Below are 17741 nucleotides of genomic sequence, written 5' to 3'. Positions count from 1 at the left end.
GAAAAAGACACAGTAATTTATGAGCAATTTTATTTTTAATATTTTACTTTTAGGCATATATCTGAATTGATATGATTAAATTAATAGGACTTGAATTACTAACTCTTTTGTATATAACTATACATTTCTCAAAAACTCAAAGATGCTAAACTTACCTTCACCTACAACCCCAAGGATCTCAAATTTATTCATCACATTACCAATGTTAGGAATCTTCATGAAGACAAACTCCTCTTTTGATGCAAGCCACAGAACATGGCATCAAAAAAGAACTTCTGAGAATGGTGTTCACAGGTTGGCAGGAATTTTCACATATTTGTTCTCATGTGAAGTATTAAATGACTACCTGAAAGAACAAACACAATTAAAAGCCATAAGTTTTGTGTCTCAGTATTCTAACGACCTATCCTATCTTTTTGTACTGTGCTTTCAAAACGATGTTAACGTTAACATTGCATATACTGAAAAAAAAAAAAAAGAAATAATAATAGGTGGGAAGAACGCAAAATGGACAAACAAATGTACCTAAACTGTATTTGAAATAAATAACATAAACACACTGAAGGGGATCAGGGGGGAAAGAATTAACCCTAGGTAACTTTTGAAAACAATTATTTTAACTACATACTCTCCTTGAGCTAAAGACAAAATAAATATAAATACATACATACTCTACTTAGATATTTGTTTTTATATAGAGATATGAAACTTCTTGATGTGTATTCTAGGACTGAGCAAATAAGTAAATATATTGTAGATAATGACAGTTTGGTCACTTATTCTCATAAAAGGAAGTTACAAATATGTAAAGGGGGAAGGCTTGGAATTAGAGTTAACCATATAAGCTCAGTTCTTCATACAGAGAGATGTAGAAATTGATATAAATGTGTGTGTAAATATACATACACACATATATTCCTTAGCTGTGTGCTGAGGAGGCCTAGAAGCAATGCCACTCCAATAGCCACAAGCACAGCTACTGCACCAATAAAAGGAACCAGGGTTCCTTGGAGAAATGGCTGAGTCCCCAGCTAGGGCAGGGCAAAGCACAAATTGAAACTAGGAGATATTTTTGTGGTGCCAGAAAGTAAGTAAATGCTCAAAGAACGATGGGGACATGTCTAAAGGACACAGGAGTCAGCTTGAAGAGACTCCCACTGGTCAAATGAGTAACATCGGAGCAACAAAACAAATAGGAATAGTAGCACATTACAATCCATAGAATAAAACAAAAACACACTAGTCCTGACTGACATAAATAAATGGTGGAAAGGGAAAAACTCTTTCTTAATATTGTAATTCCAAATAATAAATGTAGTGAAGAAATTAGAAAATTACCATTTGGCAACCACCCTGGTAATAGTTATTTCAGGCAAGTAACATCAATACGTGATAAAACTAGTGGTTGAAAGTTTGATGGAAAACAGGATATTACCTAGTCTCAAGGTAGCTCCCTATAACATATCTATCAATTACAAAAGGAAAAATAGTAATTTCATAGAGAAGAATCCTTCCTGCCAGACACTCCGTTAATTAAGTGATCAAAGTTAACACCATCAATAATAGGACAAGTCAACATCATGTGCCTCCTGATAGGATGCATCACAACATACTTCTGTGACATTCCTTCCAAAAAAGTAAAACCTAAATCTAACCATAGGCAGCAGCAGACAAGCCCACAATGAGGGACATTCTACTCTATAACTAGTCTGTATTCTTTAAAAATGTCTAGGTCATGAAAGACAAGGAATGACCACTGAGTAACTGTTCCAGAAAGGAGATTAAGAGAGTCGTAACTAAATATAATGCACGATCCTGGATTAGATTCTGGACAAGAAAAACATTTTTTTCTACAAAAGATAACTGATAAAATTTAAATGTTTATAAATTAGATAATATTGTATTAATGACAATTTTATCTTGATAACAGTATAGTGGTTATATAAAACAATGCTCCTGTTTTAAGAAATGGCGAAATGGGTGAAAGTGCTCAAAAGGTACAAAGTTCTAGTTAAAAAATAAGTGAGTCATGGGATGTATAATATATAGCATGGTGACTATAGCTAGTGATAACATATGGTATATTTGGAAGTTGCTGAGAGTAAATCTTGAAAGTTTTCATCACAAGCAAACAATTGTAACTATGTGTGGTGATGGATGTTAACTAGACTTATTGTGGTCATCATTTTATAATATCTAGAAATATCGAACCATCATGTAGTACTCCTGAAACTAATCTAATGTTATATGTCAATTCTATTTTGATCAAATATATAAGGCACAGCCCAGAATCTCTAGAATGAGACAGTCTAACAAAAAGTTTAACAACAAAAAAAGAAATGACACCAAAGTTTTTAGAGATCAAGTTTGCAACTTAAACTGTTCAGAAAAAAATATGTTGTTTGTAAGGAGAAAAAGATAAAGTCAATATGGTAAAATGTTAACATTTGGGAAACCTGGGTCAAGAGGCTATGAAACAGGAAATTCTTTCTACCATTTTTCAAACTTTCCTCCAAATCTGAAATTATTTCAAAATAAGTTCTTTTGTTTGAAAAAAACCCAAAATCCTATCCTATCTTTAAGAATATCTGTATCAACACAAAATATTGGTTTAACAAAATAAAAACCAATAAAGAAAGTTTCTTTGCTGCCTATGAAATTTGAAACAAAAAAATGAGTACCCCATGTGGTATGGATAAATATTAACATGAAGAAGTGTGTTTTTTTGTATGCTGATGGTAGGAATGTAAACTGATACAAGATTTCTAAAGAGCAATATGTCCATAATTAAATGCTTGCAAAATGTTCATATTCTGATAAAAGTATCTGACAAAAACCCACATCCTTATTAAACATGAATTATTAAACACAGTCCCGTTAAATATTAAGAATATGACAAGAAATCCTACTCTTAATGCTTATTAACATAACTATTAGACATCCTGGTGGGTTCTAGCCAGCTCAGTAAAACAAGAAAAAATAAATTAATAGTATAGGATTGGAAAGAGGGAAACAAAATAGAATTTATAGATATTGTCTACAAAGAAAATTCAGAGGAATTTACAAATTATTAGGATTGTAAGTGCTAGCAAAGTAGCTGAATATAAGTTTAATATACAAATATCAACTGCATTTGTAAACATTAACAAGAAACAAAATATAATTTTTTTAAAAAATCACATTGATAATAAGTCACTTAGGATTTAACATAACAAAAGATACTCAAGACCTCTATTCAAATTATATACCTTTATTCAAAGGCATTAATGATGACCTAAATAAATGGAGACATCATCCCAATTTTAAGGCTAGGAAGATTCATTCAATACTATAAGGAAGTCAATTCTCTCCATTATTACCGTATACAGTCAATGGTATGCCAAGCAAAATCATAACAGGGTTTTCTGAGGAATTAAGGTAAGCTGATTCTAAAATACATGTGGAAGAGCAGAGTTCCAAGTACAGCCCACACCCTTCTGAATAAGAAAAGTAAGAAGGTGAGGGTAGGATCTGGCAGGAGGCCCTACCAAATATCCTGTGTTAGAATTGAGTTACAGGAATCAAGAAGAGAAGGTACTCTTGGCACCGAGACAGACAAATCAGCCAGTGGAAGTGATGTAGAGGCCAGAAGTACATCACACTTAAATAGCCCTCTAGTTGCACACTCACCTACCTCCTCCTTCAGTCTGTTCTCCTCCACACAGGAGTCTTTAGGATAAGTCAGATCTTGCCGCTGCTCGGCACAAAACTCTCAGCGGCCTCCCTTATCTTTAAGAATGAAGGCAAAGTCCACATGAGCCCCAAGGCCTGCTCCTCCCCTCCTCTGCTATCATCTGGGAACAGTTTTCGCCCTTGGCTTGTTTCACTCCCACCACACTGACCTCCTTTCAGTTCAGTATGTACCAGGAAAATCAGTTGTCTGTCCCTAATGCTAAACATTTCTTCGTCACTCTAACATTTACTTTAGGTCTGATTCTTATTATTTGATTTTTTCATTCAACATTTACAAAATATGTTTTCGGAAAAAAAGAAGTCAAGCGAAAGCAGACACTATACTTATTTTAGAAAACTTTAAAGGAATCACAAATTTTCAAAGGAGGACCGCGACATTTAGAGAAAATGTTACAATTTCAGAAGAGATTAATATTTATTCTATTCGTTTATTAACCAAGTAATTGCTGACTGCCTCACATGTTTCAGGAAATAGGTTAAAAAAGACAACACACAGGATAGCGGTGAACAAGATAAGCAAGATCCTTGCCTTCATGGAGCTTTACATTTTGCTGAGGGAGGAAAAAAATACAAGATTATTATACTTAATACAAGAGTGATACATGCTATGAAGGGTGGGGAAAGAACGATTACTGAGACAGAGAGGTCTCTCTAAAACCATGACGTCTGAGGTGAACTCTCAATAACAAGAAGGAGCCACCCACATGAAGATGGACGGCAGTCACATTCCAGGTCAAAGACGCTCTGAGTTTTCTGAGGACGAATCATTCCTTCGTCTTCTATGGCTGATATGAAGAATTCCCAGGAAATATTTAAATATTCCTCTCTCTACCAATAATGCTATGGCTCATTTCAAAGGAAACTAGAGATAAAAATTTACTCATTCCCACTATGAAGGCTCAGCACCCCAAAAGTTCTGTACGTGAGTATATACAGAAGGTGCCAAAAAAAGTACACACATTTTAAGAAAGGAAAAAACTATTAAAATTGTAATACTCAATATATGCTGATAACAAAAGGTGAATACAAGTCATGTGTATACATTTTTTTGGCACCCCGGTATAAAGAACATTTGGTCCCACCTATTCTCTGTGGAAATCAAAATTGAGTAATGCAAACTGGGAATCAGAATTTAAATGTGTGAGTAAATACATAATGTAGGTGTCAAAAACAGTCTTTTAACTACCGGTATTCATACTGAGAAAAAAAAAGTATGCCAAATTGGATTTAACTATGAATGCAAAGGACGAAACTTAGTAGACCCGACAAGCTCAGGGAGCTACTTGGCAGGCTTGACAAGCTCAGTGACCAAAGTCACGTCCCCACATCCCAGGCCTACAGCTTCCTTAGCAAAGGTCAATCTTTACCTTCAATGAGCCCTGTCCATTGTTCTTATGCACTTAGGACAACACACCTTTGAAATTCAGAGTAATTTTCTTTTCCAGATTCCTCAAAGCACAACCGCAGGCACCAGAGCACAGACCACCAGAGTACAAGACCACAGGACCCCTCATTGCTGTCTTGTTGCCCACATACCATCTCTATTTGCTGTAAATGTTAAATGTTAACTATCCTGTACCCACCAATGTAAAAGGAGTGTGTGTTTCTCCATTTTGCTTTTTATCCCATCTTAGAGCTTTTCCCACTTTGCTTTCTCCCACCTCCTTAATCTACAACAATGGATTTCACGTGACCTTCCTTACATTTTCTCCTTTGATTCTAAATGTACAAAATGAGCAGCAAAAGCTTCCTTTTTTTCTGGAGCATTTTCTCAAACCGTTGAGATCTTGCTTCCGAGCATGTCCTCAAATTTTTGGCTCATATAAATTTTTCTACAGGTTAGGATGTTCTTACATTGACAACTACAATTTTATGTGAATAACACTGATTAATTTTTTAAGGCATAAAAACTCAGACATTTTAGCTTGAAGTAACTAAATAACTTGGATGAACTGTCCATTTGAGGACAAATACAAATGCTGGAGGGAATACTTTTTTAAAACAGCCTAAAAACCCCCAAAGACTTAACAAGATTGTGAAGAATTACCTGGTTGAAATCAAAGCAAAATAAGAGAACCCAGAGAAGCAATCCAAACCACCCAAAATGGTTTTAACCCATTTTGGCACTTGAAAATCCAGGGGGAAAAAACTAGAGAAAAACAGGTTTGCTCTTGAAACCCTTACAAATCCATGGGCAAAAAAGTCAAAGGCAAGAGTGTTTTAAAAGGAGGAAGTTTGCGGGGCGGCCGGATGGCTCAGTTGGTTAGAGCGCAAGCTCTCAACAAGGCTGCCACATGGGATGGTGGGCTGTGCCCCCTGCAACTGAAGATTGAAAACAGCGACTGGACTTGGAGCTGAGCTGCGCCCTCCACAACTAGATTGAAGGACACCGACTTGGGGCCCTGGAGAAACACACTGTTCCCCAATATTCCCCAATAAAATTTTTTTAAAAAAAGGTGAATTTCTTGAGGGCAGAAACTATGCCTCATTTACCTTACATGCACATACAGCTATATCATACTAAGTTTTACAAAAATCAATCAATAATACCTGCTTCCTAAAAGAGGTACCTAATGAAAAGGACGTCACGGTATGTAACACTGTAGTACACGGGATGTGCTCAAGTCCCAAATCACAGAAGTTACAAGAGACAGTAGTCCCCCCTGATCTGTGGCTTTGCTTTCCATGGCTTCATTTACCCGTGATCAACTACAGTTCAAAAATATGAAATGGAAAATGCCAGAAATAAACTCCTAAGTTTCCAATTCTACGCCGTTCTGAGTAGCATGATGAAATCTCATGCTGTCCGGCTCCATCCCACTCAGGCGGGGCGTGACTCATCCCTCTTTCCAGCATCTCCACACTGTATACGACCCGCCCGTTAATCACTTAGTAGCCATCACAGTTAGCAGATCACCTGTCGAAGTATCGAAGTATCGTGGTATCGCACTGCTTGTGCTCAAATAAGCCTTATTTTACTTAATAATGGCCCCAAAGTGCAAGAGTAGTGATGCTGGTAATTCAGAGAAGCCATTGAGTATATGTATGTATAGGAAAAAACATAGTATATATAGGGTTCAGTAGTATCCACACTTTCAGGCATTCACTGGGGGTCTTGGACTGTATCCCCTACAGATAAGGGGGGACAACTGTAATACAGCCATCTGCTCTTACCCAGCCACTGCCCTCCTCCACACCTGACCTACTCATTTTCTATACCCATCTTTCTTTTTTATGGTATAAATAAATATAGTGAGGTAAATTTTAAATGTGTTTACTTTTGACTATACAAATAAGTTTATATTTAAGTTAGGCCAGTGACTGGGTTCTGAGCTTAGACCCCCCTTAAATCTCAGCAGTTATCCACTGCAGAAGATCAGGTTCAGTATGTTTAAGGCCTTGGAAGAGTCCCAAAGGAGCTCCAATATTTTGAGGACTTTTCTCTGAAAGAAAATATCTAGACAATCATAGTACTCAACTTACGAAGCACAGCATTACAACTGATAAGCACATTACTAAAATAACACACTAATCTACGATAGCTTCCAGAGTCAAAATTTTTACAGATTACAGAAGAAACAAAGCAAGTCTCTGCAGGAAGGTAACATCAACCTACGCGTCACAATACTGCTACAGACAATTTCTCCTTCACACTGTGCAGTGCGTAATAGTCGGATACACCAGGTAATAAGGTGCCATGAACAAGAACCAACAAATGCAACTCAACTGAAAATGACCTGAAAAGACTTATAATATCAGGAATAGCCTACAGAACTATAAGGTTGAATTAATAAACACCCAAGAGTTGAACAATTTGACAGAACTTGAAGGTCCACGAGGTGAAAGACCAAATTTGTAAAAGTAAATTAGAATCCTAGAACTGAAAGAATAACAGCAAAGGAAGTTGGTGGACAGTTTAAAGAGAAAAATATCAGGATATAGAAGATTTTCAACATATTTTTAAAACTTGACCAAATGAACATATAAACTGTAGCAAAGAACTGCAGAATATGTTTCTTTTTTCCCAAGCACAGACAGAACATTTGCAAAAACTGATAATGTGCTAGGCCATAACGCAATTCAAAACAAATTACAAGGTCTGAAGTCCAAGGATGTCCTCTCTCCACAATGCAAGTATGCACAAAATCAATCACAAAAGAAATAACTAGGAAATATTCATGTTTGGAAATTAATACAGTCTTATAATAATCCATATGTCAAAGAAGAAATCATAAAAGGCATTTAAAAACACAAACTTATGGAAAGAAGCTAAAGCAATTCTTGGGGGGAACTGAGAGCCTTATACATGCATATCAAAAAACACTTAAAAAAACAAAAATTAATCAACTAAGCATCAATCTCAAGAGGTTAAAAAAAACAGCAAAATAAATGCACAAAAAAAAATATAAAGAAAGAAATAATTAAGAGCAGAAATTCATAAATTAGAAAATACATGAAGGGGTTCAGAAGAGGCCTCCCCAAAATATGCTACTTTGGCATGTGGATTATTTTGAGCTAAAGGCAATTGAGACCGTGCAGGCTCATAAGAAACTTTTACCTCTCCCTTAAAGAATTTAAATTTGGGGCCTTCCCCATAATAAGAGTTATCACCAGAAATAACTTTTTATGACCTATCTACTGGGCAAGGCAACCTTTTAATTACTGAACATTTGTTATTCTTATGATCCTGCAAATGACCCTCCTCCCCTCTGAAGCCCCAAGGCATCTTACCTCATTCCTTGGCTCAGGATGTACCTCATTTTACCTTTCTGTCTCTGAACCTCTCATGGATGTGTGGTTCCCATACATACGTATATAATTAAATTTGGTTATGTTCTCTTGTTAATCTGTCTCATGTCAATTTATTAGACCAGTCGAAAGAGCCTAGAAAGGGAGAGGGAAAAAGAGAGGGAGAGGGCCACCCCCCCACCCCCCCAACAATAAAGAGATCAAAAGAGCTGGATTTTAGAAATCAAATTGGGAACTAATCAAGGGACAAAGAGAACTCAGCCCAGCCAACGGATTGATTTCAAGCTTATGTGCTATCCTGAGCGGAGAACCTAGCCACGCACGCCTTGACCTACTGAAAGAACTGTGAGCTAATAATATACGGTGCTGTCTTAAGCCGCTAAGCTTGTGGTAATTCATTACAAAACAGAAAACTAATACACAGCATCTTTTCATTTATATACAGTTTTAAAATAGGTAAAGCTGAACTACATTGTTTAGGTATGCATATATAAGTAGTAAATCTATACAAATAAGTGACCAGGGAAGTGTTTCTTATAAAAATCAGGATATTAATTACTTCCAGGGAGGATTTGAGATTGAGAAGAGATATTATTATATAGGAAGGCTTTCTGGGACATTGATAATGCTCTTTCTTGACTTGAGTGATAAACAGACATTAATTGGAGTATGTTTTATGTATTTCTATGTTGTTATATTCCACAATAAAACAAGTTTTTAAGAACTCAAAGAGTAATTCTGATGATACCGCATATAAATAGTTTCTTGGTCATTTATATGGAGGTAAAAGAAATTTTTATCAAAGATAAACATTGACCAAAAAAGTTTAATTGAACTCTCTTTCTCTGAGGCTCAGACTCCACAAAATGTACTGTGTCTCATGCTGGGTATCAACAATAAAACCCAAAACTTCCAGTGCTGGATAACCGGGATGCTGACCACACCCATGCCAGATAAGGAGCTGGTGAGAAAACTGGCTGAGTTTGGCCTCAATGAGAGATCAATGCCTGACATCCAAATGTCTGAAGACTTTGAAAAAGAGGGAGTAGAGCAGGTGATTTCAGTTATTTCAGAGGAAAGAACTAAGATCAGTGGTATAAGTAAAATTTGATTGCCTTTAGCTCAAAATAATCCAGATTTCAGCTCAGTAGTGATTGGACAACAATGAACCATTAATGGTTACTCATTCATTCTATAAATATGTCAGATTTGTACAGTGGACCAGCCCACTTATAGATGCTTTGGGATACAGCAGTGAACACCACAGACATGCTCCCTGCTCTCATGGAGGCTCCTAAGGGGAGACAGGCAATAAACAAACCAACATGATCATTCCAGTGAAGGGGAGCAGATTTGCTATCCCAAAATATGTCTCTTTGGTTTAAGGATTATTTTGAGCTAAAGGCAATCAAATTCCAGCAGATCCAGAAAAGGCTCTTTACCTTCCCCCTCAACTGCCTAAATTTATGTTGGAAGTGGGGCCTGTACCAGGAAGAGAGCTATTACCAGAGAAGCCTTTTTATCTGCATAACAAAGCAACTTTTGTTTTCCAAACACCTCCGCTGGCCTTCCTATGAAAGGCCTTCCTCCCCTTTGTCTCTCCAGACCCCTGACCCCTTTCCTTAGCTCAGGATGTAATGTAAGCTTCAGTTACCTGGCTGCTCTTTGAATCTTAGTATATTCTTATGGGGCCCCATACCTACAAAATTAAATTTGTTTTTCTCCTGTAAATCTGTTTTATGTCAATTTAATTATTAGACTAGCCAGAGAACCTGGAAGGAAAGAAGGGAAAAATTTTCCACCCCTACAACAGTGACAAGGATTACAAAGGAAAAAAAGTCTTATGATAGAAAGTTATGGCCGTTGAGAAGGAGGGGTCCTGTAGATAGGGTGGTCTGAAAAAGGCCTGTCTGGGGAGGTAAGATTTGAGTGAAATCTGTTTAATGTAAAGAAGCAAGCCTTGGCAACAGGGATTTGAGAAGAGTATCTGAGGCAGTACAAAGAGTCTTACAGACCTTGATCAATTCAAGCACAGAAAAGACTTGTAATCTGAAGCATCGCCAACAACAAGGGGACCAAAAGGGGTAGGAAGAGCCCGCTGGAAGCAGTTTGGCCAAGGTAGTAAAGAGTCGTATACTAAGCTAGATGTGCTCTAAGTTCCCTTCCAACGTGAAGATCTAAGAATCTCTCAAAATCGTTTGAGTTTGTGATTACTAACCATTAACTTCATAAACAAATAGAATGCATTTTAAAGCAGATTTGTCTTGCACTAAGAAATACACCTAGAATTAAGAAATCGTGTATGCATTGGCAAGTAAGCAGGTACCTACAAGAACTGACAGAAATGCAAGGCTTATAATTTATTTCCTACATTATTAGTATTGAATTTAAGAGCTGCCTGGGCCTTGAATGTTTCCTTTGTTGCTGAAATTATACTCTTCATCTCAACAGATCTTTTCTTCTTCCCAAGAGAGTACAAAATCAGTCGAATCGTGAATTTTGTTTTCATTTCTGGCATTGTTTTTATACATACAAATGCGAGAAACATTTTGTCACTGAAAATTGCACAGGAATGGAATTGGTACACGACAAAACTTCTGTTATAATAAGAGGGATCAAGTGGTTTGAAAGCATCCTAAAACTTGTGATCCATGTATGGAAGGAAACCATTTCTATGGATAGCACAGCTTTGTGAAAAAATAATTACTCTCTTGTAGAGAATTCTCCTTGTTAAATCTAAGTGAGGAGATAATGCACCCCTACCTAGTTTTCTTCCTAGATGGGACCACCTGACCCATTATTAATAAGATCTTCACTATGCTTTATTCCTCCAATAGTGGAGAATAATTTGATTTATAAGTCCATTCTCTATAATCCAGTTTCCATTATTAAATCAAACTGATATTTGACTATCATAAGTAACACACATGCACAACACATAAAAATTTCAAACTACCGTGTTTCCTTGAAAGTAAGACCAGGTCTTTTATTAAGGTTTGCTCCAAAAGACGCATTAGGGCTTATGTTCAGGGGATCCTGAAAAATCATGCTAGGGCTTATTTTCTTCTGGTTAGGTCTTATTTTCGGGGAAACTCAGTACCAAACATGTAGCTTGCCTTCCCATCCCTTACCTTTAGAATCCTTCCACAAGGAAGGAAATCCAATACGAACTCAATGTATCTCCTACCCAGCTATTTGATATTTCCCCCAGCACTGCCAACACTATTCAACCCCCACTCCTCCCTGAGAATCTGAAGGCCTCAGGGTTTAGATTGGAAAGAAGAATTATGGGGGCTAAAAAAAATAATAATGATTTTCTTCCCACCTTCTAAGTTCTTCTAGCTGGGCTAATAATCAAATTAACAAAAACAGAGTAACAGGAGAAAATTACCAAAGTTTATAATATGCACGCACATTCGGGGTGCCATAATGAGATCCCAGGACAGACTGGGCAGTTAAGGTTTATATGTCATCTTGAGCTAAGGAGAAGGGTAGGGGGTGTTGTTTGGGGGACTTCCGGGGCAGGAAGGCAATTCCCATGGAGATGGAAAAGCAAATGTTTGGTACATAGATGTTTGCTGAGCCACCTTGAACGATGGGACACAGGGAGGACGTAACAAATGAGCCTTGCTAGGCTCCTCTCTGTCTGTCACGCACTAGTTTATATTAAACTGTAGTTAGTTATCTGTGAAGATATCTCCCTTCCTGGAGCAGGTCCTCTAAATAAATTCTTTTAGGCAGTTAGGGGGAAGGTCAAAGGTTTTTCCTTAGCCTTTTGTTCCTTAGTAAACAGTTTAAAATCAATATCCCAAAATGCATATTTTTGGGTGACAAACTCTGCTTCCCTTCAGTGCTAAATTGGGATCAGAGAAATTCAGGATTCATACTAATACTGTGCTATTTAAGATACACTATTGGTTTAAAAGGCACCTGCATGAAAATGTAAGTATCAACTTTTCCATGGTTTCTATAGGACAACTTGTTCTGATCTCCAAATTCTAAATAACTGAATTTAAACTTTAACAGAAGTTGGAGCTCACCTAAGATTTTGCGGGGTTGGTATGCGTCAGAAAATGTGGTCTAAAGTGTTATCCTCTACTCCAAATAATCTTCAGATGAAAAAGAACAGAAGGAACCGAAGTCCAAGACTATTAAATACCCACAGGCATTAAACGAATTTAAGGTTATTAGCTTAGATAGATTTTATCCGTATAATGCATTAAGACCTTGGAGATGAGGTTGCTGAACCTTAGTGGTCTTGGGCAAGTCATAGGGAAAAGAAGATGAGAACAAAGACTGGCCAAGAGCAAATGTCTTTTCTTTGGAAAGGGTAAAAACAGTACATTCCATACACCTTCTAACTTATAATGAAGCAATTATCCAATATATGTCTTGAGAGCTAACTATGTGCAGTGCGGGCGCTGTGATAGACACTGGGAACATACCAGTAAAGGAAACAGACAAGACCCCTTATCTCATGGAGTTTATCAAAGAATCACACACTAAGTATAAAATTGTACTAGTAAGTACTATGAAAAAGAGATATGAGGTGCTAGGAGGGCTTGTAACAAGAGGTTTTCCACCTTATTAGGGAGGGTTTGCTCTTCCAAAGAAAGCTGAGATCTGTAGGACAATTAGACATAAACTTATGGAGGAGGAGGGATACTGCGGGAGAGGATGATTTATGCGAAAGTCTAAAGTCAGGAGAGAACATGGCAGATGTCAAACAAGCAAAGGTGGTGGGGGTGGGGTGGTTAATAACCAAGTACAAGGTGAAGCTGGAGAAATAATAGGTTGAGATATTTTAAGTAGTTTTATCTTTATCATATGACATAAGGAGCCAATGGAGGAGCCAGAGGGTAGTATGACAATCAGATGATTTGTATTTTGAAAAGATCATATAAGCTATTACAATATAGTGAATAATATTGTAATAACTATGTTTGATGCCAGGTGGGTACTAGACTCAGGGGGAATCATCACTTCCTAAATTATATAAATGTCTAACCACTATGCTGTACACCTGAAACTAATATAATATTGAATGTCAACTGTAATTGAAAAATGAAAAAAAAGAAAGAAAAGATCATGTAAGCTACAGAGTAGAGAATGGCTTTGGTGCCTGGAAGGAGAGATGTCAGTTGGAAGGTACAACAGCTTGGAAGCCACCCAACGAAAGGACAAGGGTAGGATGGACTAAATTGGTAGATATGAGAATTGATACATTCAGGATACATTTGGAAGGAAAGCCCATACAACTGGGGATGCATTAGAGATGGGAAGTAAGGAAAAGAGAAATCAAGGAAAACTTCTTGCTTTGGGGCTTGGGCTATGAGTAGATGAAGGTTGCGGCTTCTTGATGTGAGGAAGGATGTGAGACGAACAGGGTAAGGGAAGGGAGGAAACCCAGGATTCCATGTGAGCCATGTTGTTGGAGTTTAGATAGCCACAAAAATGCAAAACGCAAAAACCAAAGGGAAAAGAGAAATAAACCAAGGAAAAGAATCTAATCTGCAACTTATGTCACAAAGAGTTAAAATCCTAACACATAAAAGGTTCCTACTGCTCAATAAGAAGGGCAGAAACCCAATTTTTAAAATGGGCAAAGTGATATAAACAAATAATTCACAGAAAAGGAAACACAAATGGCTCAAACATATAAATAGTTGCTCAACTTTATTACATATAACAAAAACCAAAGATTAAAACTACGCTGATACAATTTTTCGGATTAGCAAAGACCAAGATTAACATACCATGCTGATGAGAGCGGGATGGAATTAAGCTTGCCCATACACTGCTGATGGCAATGTATATTGATTTTTGGAAGCCAGTTTGTTAACATCTTTCAAAACTAAAAACATATTGTAATGACACACCAATTACATTTCTAGAAATTTACACACACACACACACACACACACACACACACACGGTGAGCATACATTATTCACTGCAGCAGTGTTTGGAAAAACAATAGAAACAACCTAAATATACATCAATAAGGGCCTGATTAAATGATACAGCACTTCTCAAATTTAAGTTTTCTCACTATTTTCCAATAAATCAAAATTATACTTAAAATTGCATTCTAATTAAATACTACTCATATCTGTCTTGTACACTGTGGTTCTACATAAAATTATATTTGAAAAAAGAGGTTTATTGCTATTTCTTGGAAGTTTGAAAATCCACTAATTAAAAACTATAAAAGAACATGGTAGAGTTTATTGGTCCTGAAGACATTAAGAGATTTCAAACATTGGCAATAATTTGGAAAACTGGCAAAGGCTGCTTCCAGGCTAAAACAGTGTTAATGCTGTCACAAACTGACCTTCCTATCGTGTATCCAGATTTACACCAGAGAGATTCTGAAACTTGGGTTTCTCTCACCAAGCCAAAGTATCAGATTTATGGTTGACCTTGACAACTTTCATTTTCAGTTAAAAATAAGGCTCTTCTGTTGGATGATCTCTAAGGTATCTTCTAGCTTCCAAGTCCCACAATTTCATTTCTGAACACTTGAAACATCTCAAACCGAAACAAGTGTCAAAATCTTCAATAAATGTCAATTCATAGGGGACCAGTATAAAATATATTAATACATACCCTATCCTCCCTCTTTTCATTAGGTTCCAAATCATTTACCAAGGAAATTGAGTAAAATCATCTTAGAACAAGGTAAGGAATGGAGTGATTACCTTTTAGCCTATTTCAGAAAAACTGTAAAATCAGAATAAGAGGAATACTGCTGGCCAAACATCTGGTGATTAAGCTATTCCTGGGTAGATCACTTATGTTAAAGGAAAAAACAAATAGTAATAATGACTAGACAGCAACAACTTTGCAAGGCATGAAGAGGAGTCTGGGATATTTTCCAAATGGGTTGGGAAGAAGTTATTTTTATTTACAGAGATATTTGTGTCCTATTTAAAATATAGAAAGAACTGAAGAAAATCAAGCTTAAGATCTTGCACTTCCCCAGCCGTTTGTCCTGATAAGTTTACAAGGGTAAGTAACATTACTTTGATCAAACTAATAGCAGTCAAAAGTACAAGCAATTTCATCAAGGCCATTAATTGATGAAAGCATTTAATTATGTTCAAAAGAGATTTGAACACATGACTAATAATAAAAGTGTAACATGTTAAAATAAAAGATAGGTTCTTTCCCTCAAGGAAATTACAGTTTAAAAAAAGAAGGAGTGGCCGGTTAGCTCAGTTGGTTAGAGGGTGGTGCTAATAACACCAAGGTCGCCAGTTCAATCCCAGCATGGGCCACTGTGAGCTGCGCCCTCCTTTACAAAAAAAATAAAGAAAAAACAAACAAACAAGATATGGTTAAGAGGACTTTCGAGTTACAGCTCTGTCACATACTAACTCAATGTTGAGTTGAGCAGTCTCTTGAAGCTTTGGTTTTCCATTTGTAAATTGGGGTTAAGTGTCCCTGACACCAAATGCATGGCCTCTTTTCCAACACCAACTGACACCAACCAGGTTTCCTACAGTCTATTCTGACACTGACTACCCAGAGTTAACATCAGATTTCACCGGTTTAAGGGCTCAGTCCCACAAGACTTCCCTCACTTTAGAGGCCAGTCACAAGTCCTACGTCCCCAGGCCACCTGCACTTCTGTCTGACTTAGATAAAAAATTAGAAGTTCCCATCCTCAGGTTTGATTAATTCCCTAGAATGACTCACAGTACTCAGGGAAATGCTTTACTTACCACTATCAGTTTATTATAAAGGATACAACACAGGAAGAGCCAAATGGAAGAGATACCCAGGGTCAGGTATGGGGGGCTGAGAGGTGTAGAGCTTCCATGCTCTCTTAGGGTGCACCACCCTCCCAGCACCTCCATGTATGTGTTCACCAACCCAGAAGCTCCCCAAACCCTGCTGAGTAGGGGTTTTTCTGGAGATTTCATTACGTAGGCATAATTGGTTAAATCATTCTTCAGTGGTGAAAGCCCTTCAACTCCAGCCCCCGCTCCCCTCCCCAGAGGTAGGGATGGGAGGAGGGCACAGACAGTTCTAACCTAACCAAGGCTTGTTCCTTCCAGTGACCAGGCCCTATCTTGAAGTTCAGTAGACACCTTTGGCAGGAGTCATCTCATTAGTATACAAAAGACATTCTTATCACTCAGGAGATTCAGGCCGCTTTCTGGAGACAAGAACTGAGTATCAGACAGACAAAAGGGTAAACACCTTCTAGTCATTCTAGGAAAAGCTTGTGCTAAAACACGCAAAACAAAAAACAAAAACAACCCTCCACCCAGAAAAAACCAACAACAAGGAGTGTTTGTAGAACTCTAGTCACTCAGCTTCTCCGCAATCCAGGGCCCAGGTTCCGGAACAGCAAGAAACGAGGCAGGGACTAAATCATAAAAGGCCTTGGATGCCGCGCCACAGCTATGTTTTCCCCTGTATCTGAAGAAGGGGTTCAACCGCTTCACGAGAAGTTTGAAGGCGACTGCCATAGCCCACAGTAAATCAAGAGAAGCTTTTTAGGCGAGTACTTATCAGTATTATGTTTCAGAAAAATCACCATGGAGGCAGAAAGCGGGTTAGGGCTGAGATGTTAATCAGAAAGCTACTGATTGACCGAGGCCGGGCACAAAATGATGAAAATCTCAAAACAGCAACAGTGAGAACACAGAAAGGCGGGTAGATTTGAGATATTTAGGAGAAGTACTCAAGACACAGTAAATTAAAAATAGTTGACAAATGAGAAATGGAGAAGTCTAGATAATTACAAAATGTCTGCCTTGACTACTGGGGGTATCAGGACACGGCTCGCTGAAACTGGGGATACAGGGGAGGAGCTCCGCCCGGGCCTGACTGAAGGGCCCCTTAGCCTCTCCCAAGGACACCCTCTCCCCTTCACAACAGACGTGGAGGGGACACTAGGCAGCTTCCTGGTGACCTCGGATGCCTGCTTCTCAGCATGGCATCATTACTTTCCTTGAAATCACTCCCAGTTTACTTCATCATAGACACAGGATTCAATACTTGAAAGAAACCCACACACATTCCAAATTTAAATACTGCCTATTATCTGCTATTTTCAATGAATCAAACATAGGCCTGTCTATGCTAACAGAGACTAACATATCCTAAAAATTTTAAAATCAAACGTAATTTTCTTCTAGCTTCAACACTTTAATATGTTCTCCTTAGAAGATAAAAAAAATCATTACTTCAACAATCTATGTCCAATTAAGATGATGAACCATCAGGCCCAGTGCACTGCTTGTTGG

At 37.6% G+C, this 17741-nt stretch overlaps 1 protein-coding gene across 3 annotated transcripts in view; it reads right to left on the bottom strand.

The window, feature by feature from the left end:
• The window catches only part of CDKL5 (cyclin dependent kinase like 5), a 162025-nt gene that overhangs the window by 108137 nt on the left and 36147 nt on the right, over positions 1-17741 (bottom strand). For all 3 annotated transcript variants that reach the window (XM_019755452.3, XM_019755453.3, XM_074324175.2), the window contains exon 2: positions 156-346. In XM_019755452.3, coding sequence (XP_019611011.1) covers positions 156-219 — 64 coding nt within the window. In that variant the 5' untranslated portion in view covers positions 220-346. The remainder of the gene's footprint in view (positions 1-155; positions 347-17741) is intronic.

This window comes from Rhinolophus sinicus, chromosome 18, assembly GCF_057876585.1.
Source record: "Rhinolophus sinicus isolate RSI-liver-muscle chromosome 18, RSI-T2T, whole genome shotgun sequence".
NCBI classification, from domain to species: Eukaryota; Metazoa; Chordata; class Mammalia; order Chiroptera; family Rhinolophidae; genus Rhinolophus; species Rhinolophus sinicus.
This window is presented reverse-complemented; position numbering and strand designations above follow the sequence as displayed.